The 13,760-nt window shown below is 37.9% G+C and overlaps 1 protein-coding gene across 1 annotated transcript in view; it reads right to left on the bottom strand.

The window, feature by feature from the left end:
- The window catches only part of NOTCH2 (notch 2), a 158,238-nt gene that overhangs the window by 70,059 nt on the left and 74,419 nt on the right, over positions 1–13,760 (bottom strand). Inside the window, exon 5 of the mRNA XM_003793802.3 lies at positions 4,514–4,636. Coding sequence (XP_003793850.1) covers positions 4,514–4,636 — 123 coding nt within the window. The remainder of the gene's footprint in view (positions 1–4,513; positions 4,637–13,760) is intronic.

Raw genomic sequence — 13,760 nt, forward strand, 5'->3', positions numbered from 1 at the left:
CCACTGTGCTATGGGCACCAAGCCCCAATTTACTTTTTCTACCTGAGCGTAAGCTAGTGCAGAAGACTGGTCATTTTTGGAGGCAAAAAGAAACTCTATTTACATAACCACTATAGGTAAAAAGGCCTAAATTAGGGCTACAACACAGTTCTGCCCATAGATCAGGGGTCCTCAAACTTTTTAAACAGGGGGCCAGTTCACTGTCCCTTAGACTGTTGGAGGGCCCCGGACGTGTCAGCTGCTAAACAGGACAGGCAGCGGCGGGAAAACACCTGGCGGGCCGGATAAATGTCCTAGGCGGGCTGCATGTGGCCCGCAGGCCATAGTTTGAGGATGCCTGCCATAGATCATGCAGAACCAAATCAGTACAAGGCCAACATCCTTTTTTCTAGTGATGCCAACACAAGACCTCCCCTAGGAATGGTTATAAGTCTATTCCTCTACCTCTGAGAGTCAGAATGGACACTCCCACTTAGCAGCTCCAGAGATAATACCCAAAGACCATCTTTGAATCTAGAGTGATGCTGTCCAACAGAAATATAATGAGAGTCACAGATACAATTTTAAAATTTTTCAGTGGTCACTAAAAAGAAAGTAAAAAGGAACAGGTAAAATTAAATTTATATTATATTTTACTTAACTCAATGTATCTAAAACATTACTATTTTAGCATCTAAATATTTAAACATCATTAAAAAGATACTTTACTTTTTTTTATGCTGACTTCAACATCAGGCATTATACAGTTACAAGACATCTCAGTTCAGACCAACCACACAGCAGATGTTTAATAGCAAGATTTAACTCATGACCACCACACTGAACAGCAGGAATCAAGAATGTTTAGCATGATAGGTGTTTTCTTAATAAACAAAATGGCCAAAAGCTTTCTATTGCATTGTTGATTCTCCCAATACCCCAATGAAGTAAGAGATAATAGTTTCATACAAAGCAGAAAAGTATTCTGACTGACATATTCACCCCAAATCAGACCATGAATAGAGCTGGCAAAATTTCTGCTCATCTTGAAGTCTAGAACTGAATACAAAAGACCTAGCCTTTTATGTATGTGCACATACTAAAGAAAACCATAGGTATGAGGCTCTTCTCATTAAAAATAAGGCACATTTCCATATCTCCACTTACTTAAAATTAATGCCTAGTTTGTTTTCAGCCACATAATCCCACATATTCTGTTTCAGATAACTAGCAACTTCATTTTCTATCCCACTAGACTTTTTCTATTTTGTCAAAAGCCAGACCAAACTCTAAGGTATAACTTGTAAAGGGGATTATGAACAAAGTTTTCATAAAATTCTTCGGTATAGTGACAAAAGCATTATAAAACATTATAAAACATTCGCATAATGTTAACTTCTAACCTCAAAGTAACCAACCAGGTTCTAAAAAAGGAAAAACATAAAGAGTAAATTACCAAATCTTAGAATAATAAAATTTTAAATTGAATTTTCAATCCATTATAAAGACCCAAAGTCCTTAGAATATAGGCAAGGCAATTAACAGAATCAACTTTATATAGAAATAAAGACCACAGATTTTGAGTTCAATAGCCTATATTCAAACTCTAACCCAGCCACTACGTGTCTTGGGCAAATTATTTAACCCTTTTAGATATGCATCATCATTTATAAAAAGGATATTTAATAAATTCTCCTATTATAGTTATTGCAAAGACTGCACAAAATTTAAAAAATGGTAATCAGCTCAATGTAAAGCAGAAAATACTAATCTGAATTTGTAGATCCAACATCAATAGAAATAGAACTCCATGACACAAAACTTTTCTTCTGTTCTTCTCTTCACAATGGGTAAGTAAGGGCTGGGATGGTAAGCAGCTCAGCTACATGTTACTGAGAACAAAGTTTTGTAAGGAGTAGTAGGTAACCACTGTCATCAAGAGTTCAACCACCCCATAACTTAGTATCTCCTTCACATCAAGCATATACTAACGTCAATATAAGTGTGGTGAATGTTACCAAAGAGGAAGGCACGGGGACCTAAGGGAGTCCAGAGGAGAGCACGTAGCTCACCCTGGAGAGAGGTCAGTGGAGGCACTCTGAAGAAGGTAACCACTTGATCTGCATCAGGCAGGCAAAAAATGGTGAGGAGCAGAGAAGGGAAACCTAGAGAAAAGGAGCAGTGTGAATGAAGACACAAGATGCAGTACTGACAGCAGAACTGGGAGCAGATCTTACAGCCAGAGTATGAGGTGGTGTTGGATGGGTGAGGACGAGACTAGGGAGGCACATGGGACCATATGGGGCTTTATATAATAGACAAAAGACCTGGGGCAGCCTGAAGGCTTCTCACTGGAAATCAAAGAATTTATATGAACAGCCTAAGCAACATAAATGTAACTCTACAAAAAAAAGTAATTTTATATATATATAAATTTTCTCTCTCTCTCTCTACAGACGCTACAGATGAGGAAAATAGAAGACAGATAGAGAGAGAGAGAAAAAAACAGCCTAAGCAACATAAATGTAACTCTACAAAAAAAAGTAATTTTATATATATATAAATTTTCTCTCTCTCTCTCTCTACAGACGCTACAGATGAGGAAAATAGAAGACAGATAGAGAGAGAGAGAGAGAAAAAAATCAGCTGTTGCCTATAGTCCCAGCTACTCAGAAGGCTGAGGCAAGAAGATCGCTTCAGCCTAGTAGTCTGAGGTTGCTGTGAACTATGATAATACCACTACACTCCAGCTCCAAGTAACAGAGCAAGACCTAGTCTCCAAAAAGAAAAAAAAAAAAATTGGCATGAAAAAGTGAAAAAGAGGAAGGAAACTATAGTAGAAAATCAAAAACTGAGGGTCACTCTAAATGACAGAGAGCAGATCAAAATAAATAAAAATCGCCACATTAAACTTATCTATGATCTCTGCCACCCTTTCCAGAAATATAAAAAAGATACAGAAAGAAACTTTTCATAAGCACTTTGATAGAAAAGAGGCATTTATTAAACTTCCTGGGGTAAGAAATTTTGATAAAGTATCATTTCACTGGAAAAGTCTCCCCCAAGAGTAGGCCTTCCTAAGTACTATCAAAGCAGAAAACCAAGTGTGGTATCAAAGAAAAACCAGCAATGAAATTATAATGCCATTTGATCTTCGTGGCATCAGAAGCCTCAGTTCCACACAGTTACTCTCCCACAGGACAAGTAGATTAAGCTAGGGTCAAATTCCTAACAAGTATCTCATCTTTCCCAATACTGTGAAGATCATTAAAAAGAAAAAGAAATTCAAATCTTTCTACTTATGGTCATATAATTAACTTTATAGTATTTTTTTAAGTTTAAAAAATAGCCTCTGAAAAATCTACTATAGAAATGGCAAAGCTAGAGGAAGAAAGAATATGATAGAAAGAGCAGAGGATTATGAGTAAAGTCCTAGAATCAAGGCACCATGAAGAAATTCCAGGGGAAGTCCCATTCTAAGGAAACCAGTGGGAAAATATTAAAAAGGGCAGTTTAAAGATTAAAAGCAGAAATGTAGTCCCTTCCAGGAAATCATGTTATTGAAGTCTGAAGTCCTTTTTGTCTTTTGCTATTCATAGTTTATAGCTATCAAGAGTTCCCTAAATTATCAGACGCTACAGATGAGGAAAAGCAATCCTGAGATGCTGAAGAGTATCAGGCAGTGATGGCGGCAATCCAACATGAAGCCTTCTTTGCAGGACACAGTCCATCTCTGGTATGTTAGTTTTTTCTTATAATATTAACTTATTTCTTGGGTTTCCACATTAAGTCAATCATTTTCTCTCAGAAAGGTTCAGTCCTTAGTCCTTTAATAACTCTTCATTGCCTCTTCCTTCAGGTATAGATAGAAAGAGAAATTAGAACCAAATGTCTGCATAAAATCACTCAACTTTGAAAAGTAAGTGAAATGCCTGATTAAGACACTGTCAGAAACTTCCAATAGGCTGTAAATTAAGCAAGAGCACTCTTCTAATGTGAGAGGCAGAAAAGGCTAACTTCGTCCCGTGTGAAAAAAGGAATAGAAGACAGATGGAACCGTAGGGGGGACAGCATAAAAATGACATCACCAGGGGTCCCTGTGCAGCCCTCTGCCTGGCTATGGGACAGAACAACATGATGGGACAGATTTCTGTCCATGAACAAACAATACACTCTGAGCTCTTGTGGCCTATCCAATTTATTTTGGCATTTTAGTATGGTTTTTTTTCTCTTAAATATTTATTAAGGATCTACTATGTTACAGATAGCATGCTTATTTTTCCAGATAATCAGCTTACTGCCACACGATACTGAGTTCACAGCAGCTGCCCAATAATACCTGTGAAAATATGTCTTTCTTTGAGTGAACATAGAAGAACATACTGGATTAGCATTGTATCCAATGATCTAGGACGGAAATCCTACTTAGTCACACACTGCTCCCAGACCAGCCCCAAGATAATTTAGAAAAGGTGCTGATTTCATGGTTACCAATTCACACCCTACTCTGGTAGACTCACCACACTGCACATACCTGTCCACTGAGGGGGGCAGCGGCAGTTGTAAGTGTTGACCCCATCCACACAAACCCCTCCATTCTGACACTTGTGGTTAGGGCAGTCATCAATATTCCGCTCACAGGTGCTCCCTTCAAAACCTGGTAAGAGAAGAACAAAAGGATGAATCCTTGTTAAGCAGAGAAGTAACCTTCCCTTCTCCCAAAGGACACAGGTGCCAGAACAGACCTGCTTCATGGTTTCAGTTCACCAGCCAGCAGCTGCTCAACCCCAGACTCCTCACATTAAAAATCTCCCAATCTTCCCTGGCCTGAAGCACAGGTAGGCAGTGAAAGTGACTCATGCCAGTGACATGCCTTCATAGTTCCCTCACAGGATTTCAAAGTGTTTTCTTGAAATAAAATCCCAGGAAAGGTAAATGTCCAAATGGGACAGATATTCACTAGTTCTAAAAAACAGGATATTAGATTTTCCCCAGCTCCATACTCGATTAACGGGAAGAACAGAAAAAAGACTACCTAATTAAATTGAAGTTCTTTTCTTTTGGGAGGGGGAGGGAGATGACTACTCAAGGAGGCCTCCTAACTAGGTGGAGAAGAGAACAGGAGGACATAGGAAAAATATTGAATTTAAACCATGAAGATACGAGTCAAGATCCAACCTCCCCACCTACAAGCTGTTTAATACATAGTAAGTTAAAATTTTGAATCAGCTTTCTGATCTGTAAAACAAGGCGAATTCCACTTACGCAGCCTGCCCTTCTGTATTGCTACCAACGCTACATCATCAGTAAACTGCTAAACAAATGTTAAAAGCTGGCTGAAAATGGGGTGCCATTTTTGCTAATTAAACTTACCAGCACTTCAGATTCCTGATGCTCCTCTCTAAATTTATAGCACTGCTTCCTTCCTCCTGATTTTTTCCTTATATGAAAAATGAAACTAGCACATTAAATCTCACCCTAACTGCCCACAGTGTAGTCTTCTGTAATTCATATATTGGGCTTCTTCCTTTCTCTTTTCTGGCTACCAAACCCCTGAGTTAATAAATTAGAATACTACCAGCTTTAGGATTAAGACAATATTCAGTGAACATTCTCCTATTTGAAATATAATATGATTAAAGTATTTGGCTTCCTCAAAATATCTCTTAAGGTTCCTCTCATTCACTGAAAACATCACTGGATCTTACACTAGGTCCTGGTGATATAACAGTGATTACAAGAGATGGAGTCCCTGTTTCCATGGTATTTACTAGACAGTCTAGTCAGTGAGACAGACATTAGTGACACATTGTTTTCTTCATTCCTTCCGACAGTTAATGTGGTATTCTGAATCTGCTCTGCTGCATTAGAACATGGCTTGCTTTTCGGAATATGGTCAGTCAAGTAAATGAGCATAAACCATGTAGTCAAAAAATTACCAAGAAATCACTTCATGGAAGATAGAAATAATTAAAAAGGAAATTGTGTTTCTCCAGGTATTGGGTACTCAATTCATTCAAGTAGATGAATTCAAGTAAGCTTGAGAAAGACTATGAGAATACACCTGAATTCCTAAAAATTTATCATATATCATATTTCTGTTTAACTGTACGAAAAGTTATAGAATTAGGCTAATGAGCCTAAAAATGATGATTTTTTTTTAAGGCCTTCCCTAATTATGAAAAAGAAAGTGAAGCTGACTCTAGACCCATCAGGTAGCACTCCCTGAATGAGAACTAGGGCTTGTGTTCCTACTTTAGTACTCTTCACAAAGACATTCTTTCAAGTTAAAGTCATTCTTTGGCTTTGGGAGCAATGGGCTCCTGGCCCAGCACTGCTAGACCTGGTATGGTCTGGTGGTGCGCTAGAACTGGTGATGCTCATCCTCCTCTGAACTTGATCTCTCTAGTAACTAAGACTAAATAGCGGCCTAGGGTGTCAGGGAGATAGTAAAGCCCTTGTAGCTAAGCTACAAGGAACAGAAACTGTGGCTGATTTGGTATTAGCCACTGTTACAACTAACTGAACTCACTAATCACAGACATATTAAGAAAGCAGAAACTTAACCAAAACAGGTAAGAAATAATATGTTTGCTTTTTGTGACTTGACTATTTTTTAGGTAGTTCTTCCTAAAAAAGAACTTACCTAGACAGACAGGTAAGTAAGGAGGTAGGTAACAGAATTAAGCACAGCCTCTGAGGCCAAGCTATCTAGGCTCAACTTTCAGCCTTGCCATACAATAGCTGAGTGAAAGTGGGTAAGATACTTAAAATTTCTTGAGGGATATACAGGATGTACCTCAAAGAGTTATTGTAAATATTAAATGAGTTACATATAAACAGTACTTAATAAATGGTCCTGGGATAACTATTCCATATGCAAAAGAATAAAGTTGGACCCTTCCTCATACACAGAAATTAATTCAAAATGGATCAGATAGCTAAAGGTAAAGGCTAAAATTATAAAACTCTTGGTGGGGGGGAAGCATAGTAAATCTCTGTAACATGGGCTAAGCAAAGCTTTCTTAAATAAGACCAAAAGTACAACCAACAAGAGGAAAAAACAGATAACTGGAGTTTTTCAAATTAAAAACATTTGGTCTTTAAAGGATATCACCAGGAAAGTAAAAAGGCAGTCCACAGAATGAGAGAAAAATATTTGCAGATCATATTATCTGACAATAGACTTGTATATAGGATATATAAAGAACTGTTACAGCTCAGTAATAAAAAGATAACTCAATTATAAAATGGGTAAAGAATCTGAATAGTCTCCAAAGAAGATCGATAAATGACCAAGAAGCATATGAAAAGATGCTAAATATCATCAGCCATCAGGGAAATATAAATCAAAACCAGAAGGAAATATCATTTCACATCCCTGAGGATAGCTGTGATCAAAAAGAAAGATAAGAACAAGTGTTAGCAAGGATGTAGACACTGGAATACTCACACACTGCTGGTTAGAATATAAAATAGGGTACCCACTTTGGAATACAGTGGCAGATCCTGAAAAGGTTACACAGCATTACCATGTGACCCAGCAATTCTGTTCTGACATATTAGTAAATTCCCGAGAAAAATGAAGACATACATCTACACAAAACTTATAAAAGAATGTTCATAACAGCATTATTCATAATAGCCCTAAAGCAGAAGCAACCCAAATGTCAATCAACTGATAAATAAAATGTGGCAAATCTATACAAAGGAATATCATTCAGCCATGAAAAGGAATAAAGTACTAATACATGTTTTTATACAAGATGGATAGACTTTGAAAACATTATATTAAGTAAAAGAAACCAGTCATAATGACGGCATACTGTATGCTTCCGTTACATGAACTGTCCAGAACAGACACATAGGGACAGAAAGTAGAGCAGTAGTTGCCTAGAGCTGGGAGGGAGGTATAAGAAATGGAGGATAACTGATAACAGTACGGGGTTTCTTCCGGAGTAAAAAAAAGAAATTATCCTAAAACTGATTCTGGTGATGGTTACACAAATCTATGAACATACTAAAATCTACTAAACAGTATACTTTAAAAGATCAAAATGCATGACATGTACATTCTGTCTCAATAAAGCTACTATAAGAGGAAGAAAGCACTTAAAACAGTGCCTTACACATATTAGCTAATATAACAGATCAATGGTATTATAGCATCCATTATAGAGATTACCTATGCTAATCCTCTCACGTTAGAGACGCGGAATGGAACGCCACATGGCTAACTTGGTTACATGGCTAGCAGTTCAGAATCAGTGCTGAAACAAACTTTACCCAGTTCCAGTCAGTATGTTTTCTAGAACCCCAGAGTTTCCTTTCAACAATGTGAAAAACTGACCTTAGGTTAGAAGTTCCCATATCTGAGGAAACTGAAGCCAAATCGGTTCTCTTCCAAAAGTAAGACAGGATTTATGCTTTAAAAATAGAGCTACAGAACACTTTTGAGAAAGAGCTACCAAGTTTTTATAAGAAACAGCCTACTCAAATGGGGAGGAAAGGCTATATGCTATATGGATAAGTTACAGGGCAGTCACTTCTTAAAAATATATTTTAAGTTTTTAGAGGAAAGGAAAACAGACAAGTCTCCGGACCTATCAGTGGGATGAGTGTAGCAGATTCATGGAGAAGCTCACATGGCCATGCTAAAAGGAATCTAGCCTAAAGCCAATTCACATCCTTAAAAGGCCAATAGGAAAGAAATTAAACTTAGAAGAAACATTTTAAGACTGTGCTGTTATAAAACCATAGGCCGCTTAACTGATTAATGGCAGCAAGGAAGGTGGGGGGCAGAAAAGAGTCTCTGTCATCCTACACAGATAACAGCATCTCTCGATGTCTTTCCATTTTCAGATTGTGGTAGGAAGGCTCAGTGGAGAGGAGCAAGAAGTGAACAGAAGGAGGAGGACAAGATGGCACAACCAGGATTTTCTTAGGCCAGGCCAAAAATCCTTAGGAAAAGCTTCCATAAACAGGGATGAAAGAGCATGGAAAAAAACAGGGAATTGGCGGAAGGCAACAAGGTACAAAGCTACTTTTTTTTTTTTCTCCGAAGAAGTCTATCATAAAATCAAACCTTCAAAAACACAGTTAGGATAACCCTCAAGAAAACTTTATATACCCCTGAATGTGAGAATGCAAGAATCCCTGTCCTGAGCTTGACCAGGTAGTTTTCTTGGCACCACCTTCCATCCTTGAATGGGCCTACACTAGCTCACCTCCCCCATGGCTTCCCCTATGTCCTTGGCCCTCACTTCCTCAGGCTTGCTACTCCCACCTGCCTCCCCTGATATCTCCCAATGAGCCCTACTGTTTTCTAACTTTATCATCAAAAAAATCCAAAGACAAGACTATGGGGAGTCAAAAAAAAATTATAGAATATAAGAATTTTCTTCTGTTTACCACGTTCAATTCATTTGTTTGTCAAATATTCATTAACGCTCAATTTGTGGCAGGCACTATGTTGGGTACTAGAGTTCCAAAAATCCTCAATAAAATATTAGCAAACTGAATTCAATGGGACATCAAAAAATATACAACCATGACCCAATGGCCTTCATCCCAGGGATGTGAGGATGGTTCAACATATGCAAATCAATAAATGTGACTCACCACATAAACAGAAGTTAAAAAACAAAGACTATATGATCATCTCAACAGATGCAGAAAAAAAAAATTGACAAAATTCAGCATCTTTTCATGAGAAAAACTCTCAACAAACTAGGCATAAAAGCTGTATATGACAAACCCTTAACAAACATCACACTGAATAGGGAAAAGCTGAAAGCATTCTCACTAACAACTGAAACAAGACAAGGGTGCCCACTGCCGCCAGTTCTATTCAACACAGAGCTGAAATTCCCTGCCAGAGCAATCAGGCAAGAGAAAGAAATAAAGGGTATCCAATCAGGAAAGAAGAGGTCAAACCATCACTTTTGCCAACTATATGATTTTACATCTAGAAAATCCCAAAGACTCCACCAAGAGACTCCTGGAATTGATGAATAAATTCAGCTGAGTCTCAGGTTATAAAAATCAATGTACACAAATCAGTAGCATTCCTATACACCAATAACAGTTGATCTGAGAGTCAAATCAAAGACTCAATGCCATTCACAATAGCCACAAAGAAAATAAAATATCTAAGAATATATACAAGGATGTGAAAGATCCTACAAAGAGAACTACAAAACATTGAGGAAAGAAATCACAGGTGATAAAGCAAATGGAAAAACATGCTCATGAACTGGTAGAATAACATTGCTAAAATGTCCATAGTATCTAATGTGATTTACAGATTCAAGGCAATCCCCTTCAAAATACCAATGTCATATTTCACACATCTAGAAAAAATAATTCTATGCTTCATCTGGAACCAGAAAAGAGCCCAAACAACCAAAGTAATCTTATGTGAAAGGAACAAATCTGGAGGCATCACATTACCAGACTTCAAACTATACTACAAAGCTATAATAACCAAAACAACATGCTATGGACACAAAAATAGAGAAACAGATCAATGCAACAGAACAAGAAACCCAGATATAAAACCATCCGCATACAGCTAATTGATCTGTAACAAAGCAGACAACAATATCATTGGACAAAAGAAGCCCTACTCAATAAATAGTGCTGGGAGAACTAGTTAGCCACATGCAGAAGAATGAAACAGGATCCCTATCTCTCACCACTCACAAAAACTAATTGAAGATGGATAAAAGACTTAAATGTAAGGCAAGAAACCCTAAGAATGCTAGAAGAAAGTGTTGGAAAAACACTTCCAGATAGAAGCCTAGGCAAAGAATTTATGAAGAAGACCCAATGGCAATCACAGCAACAACAAATATAAATAAATGGAATTTGATTAAATTAAAAAAGCTTCTCTACAACTAAGGAAATAATCAACAGAGCAAAAGAACAACCTACAGAATGGGAGAAAATATTCACAAGCTATACATCCAGTAAGTAGCTAATAACTAGAACATACAAACAACTCAAGCAAATAAGCAAGATAAAAATAACTCCTTAAAAAGTGGGCAAAAGACATAAACAGAAGCTTTTCAAAAGAAGATAGATAAATGGCCAGTAAATGTATGAAATAATGCTCAACATTACTAATCATCAGGGAAACGCAAATCAAACCACACTGAGCTATCACCTTACCCCAGTTAGAATGGCTTTTATTTTAAAGTCTAAAAATAATAGATGCTGGCATGGATGCAGAGAGAAAGGAACACTTATACATTGTTGGTAGGGCTGCAAATTAGTACAACTTTAATGTAAAACAGTATGGAGATTCCTTAAAGAACCAAAAGTAGACCTACCATTTTATCCATCAACTCCACTACAGTGTTTTCATTCAAGGGAAAAGAAGTCATTTTACCAAAAAGACATCTGCACTCAAATGTTTATTGCAGCACAATTTACAACTGCAAAGATGTGGAATCAACCCCAAGTGCCCATCAATCCATGAGTGCATTAACAAAATATAATACATTGTATGTATACTGTGGAACACTACTCAGCCATAAACTAAGGATGAATCAAGGCCTTTTACAACAATTTAGATGGAACTGGAGACCATTATCCTAAGTGAAGTATCTAAAGAATGAGAAAAAAACAGTATATGTACTTGCTATAAAACTGGAACTAACAGATGAGCACATGAACACAGAGGAAATAAATCTCAGTGGAAATCAAACAGGGGAGAAGAGGATGAAGGGATGGGCAAAAACCTACCTAACAGGCACAGTGAACACTATCTGGGTGACAGGCACACTTATAGCCCTGACTCAAGCATAACAAAAGCCATCCACATAACCAAAAACATGTGTACCCCCATAATATTTTGAAATAATATAAAAAAGAATGTCTACTTAAAAAGATAAATTTGATATATTTGGCAATCAATTTGATAAGTACTGTGCTAGAGATATGCAGATGCTAAAAAACCTTAGAAGGGCTCTAATCCACATGGGGGTAGGACATACAAAAGGCATTTCAGTGAAATAGTTTGCCTTTGACAAACCATAAAGAGTGAGTCCTATATAAAATGGGGGAAGAAGGTTTAAAACGGAGGATACAGCAAGGCAAAAACAGCAAGTATGAGAAAACAACAGGCACTTCCAGGAACATCAGGTAAAACTGGACGTGGGATTCAAGTCAAAGGAGCTAAAACAATACACCCTGGAAAGTGGTATGATCATTTCTGCATCTGCTCCAGAGAAACCTGCCAAAGTATGATTAGCATAATACCCAAGAGAACATCACATGCCCCTGAGTATGAAAATACAAGAGGGAATTATTTCTAATAGTTCTTAAGCTCAGCAACAACAGAGTAGACACAAAAGCCACAAAGTGTGCGTAAGCTTTATTTTAATGCTACAAGGATATTACATATAATCAGCCTGTGAAGTGTTCAGGTGGTTTGCAAAGGATAACCTTCATGTTTTGGAGAGGACAGATCAGACAGCTTTTTATGAAGTTTAAAAGAAATCACAGAGGCATAAAAAGATACGGGAGAAAAAAGAAAAAGGGAAAGTACATTGAGGACCGTCCATTCCAACTGTGAACTCAACAGGGAATGCCAGTAGATTCAAAACAGCCCTTGGTGTTCAGATTACTTGAGCTATTTTATTAAAATATCCACAAACAGGGCAGCGCCTGTGGCTCAGTGGGTATGGCCGCCAGCCCCCTATACCAAGGGTGATGGGTTCGAATCTGGCCCCAGCCAAACTGCAACAGAAAATAGCCAGGCGTCGTGGCGGGCGCCTGTACTCCCAGCTACTTGGGAAGCGGAGGTAAGAGAATCACCTAAGCCCAGGAGTTGGAGGTTGCTGTGAGCTGTGATGTCATGGCACTCTACTGAGGGCGATACAGTGAGACTCTATCTCTACAAGGAAAATAGAATAAAATAAAATAAAATATCCATAAACACAAAACCATTCTAACTCATTTTCTCCCCACTGGTTGGCCTTAACCCCAAAATACGAACAGTCAGTGATTCGGTAATTTATTTTCATGCTTTGTTTCTATGTTAAAATACTATGGCTGAGTACCCCTCCTTTAGCTTCTGCTAAAGACTTTACACAACGAAAGTGAACTAGAATATTAACAGTTACTGCTCCAAAAAGAAGATGAAACGCAGTTCCTTGATTGGACTGTATTAGTTTTCTCTCAAAGAATTTTTTTCCTTCCTTTGTGCAGAAAAGTTTTTCTTTTTCTTTTTTCTTTTTTATTTTCTTGAGACAGAGTCTCACTTTGTCTCCCTTGGTAGAGAGCTTTGGCATCATAGCTCACAGCAACCTCAAACTCCTGGGCTTAAGCGATTCTCTTGCCTCAGCCTCCCGAGTAGCTGGGACTACAGGCACCCTCCACAATGCCCGGCTATTTTTAGAGACGAGGTCTTGTTCTGGCTCAGGCTGGTCTCAAACCTGTGAGCTCAGGCAATCCACCCACCTTGGCCTCCGAAATGCTGGGATTACAGGAATGAGCCACTGTGCCCGGCTGAAAAAAGTTTCTTTCTATGTCACACAAGATGAGTCATTTTTGCAGTTCTAATTCCCTCCACATGAGTCCTAAAATAATACTAAAATACACTAACAGTGACTACAGTACCTTTGCAGGAAAAGAACTAGAATTTAGCTATTTAAATATAAACACTATGGAAGTCACCAACCCAGAACTGAGAAAAATTACAAAGTTTCTTCTCCAGTATTAAAGTGCATGCGGACAGAAGGGAAAGCCCAATGATGTCCAGGGTGCGCGACACC

Source organism: Otolemur garnettii, unplaced genomic scaffold (assembly GCF_000181295.1).
Source record: "Otolemur garnettii isolate 467f Iridium unplaced genomic scaffold, OtoGar3 scaffold00073, whole genome shotgun sequence".
Lineage (NCBI taxonomy): Eukaryota > Metazoa > Chordata > Mammalia > Primates > Galagidae > Otolemur > Otolemur garnettii.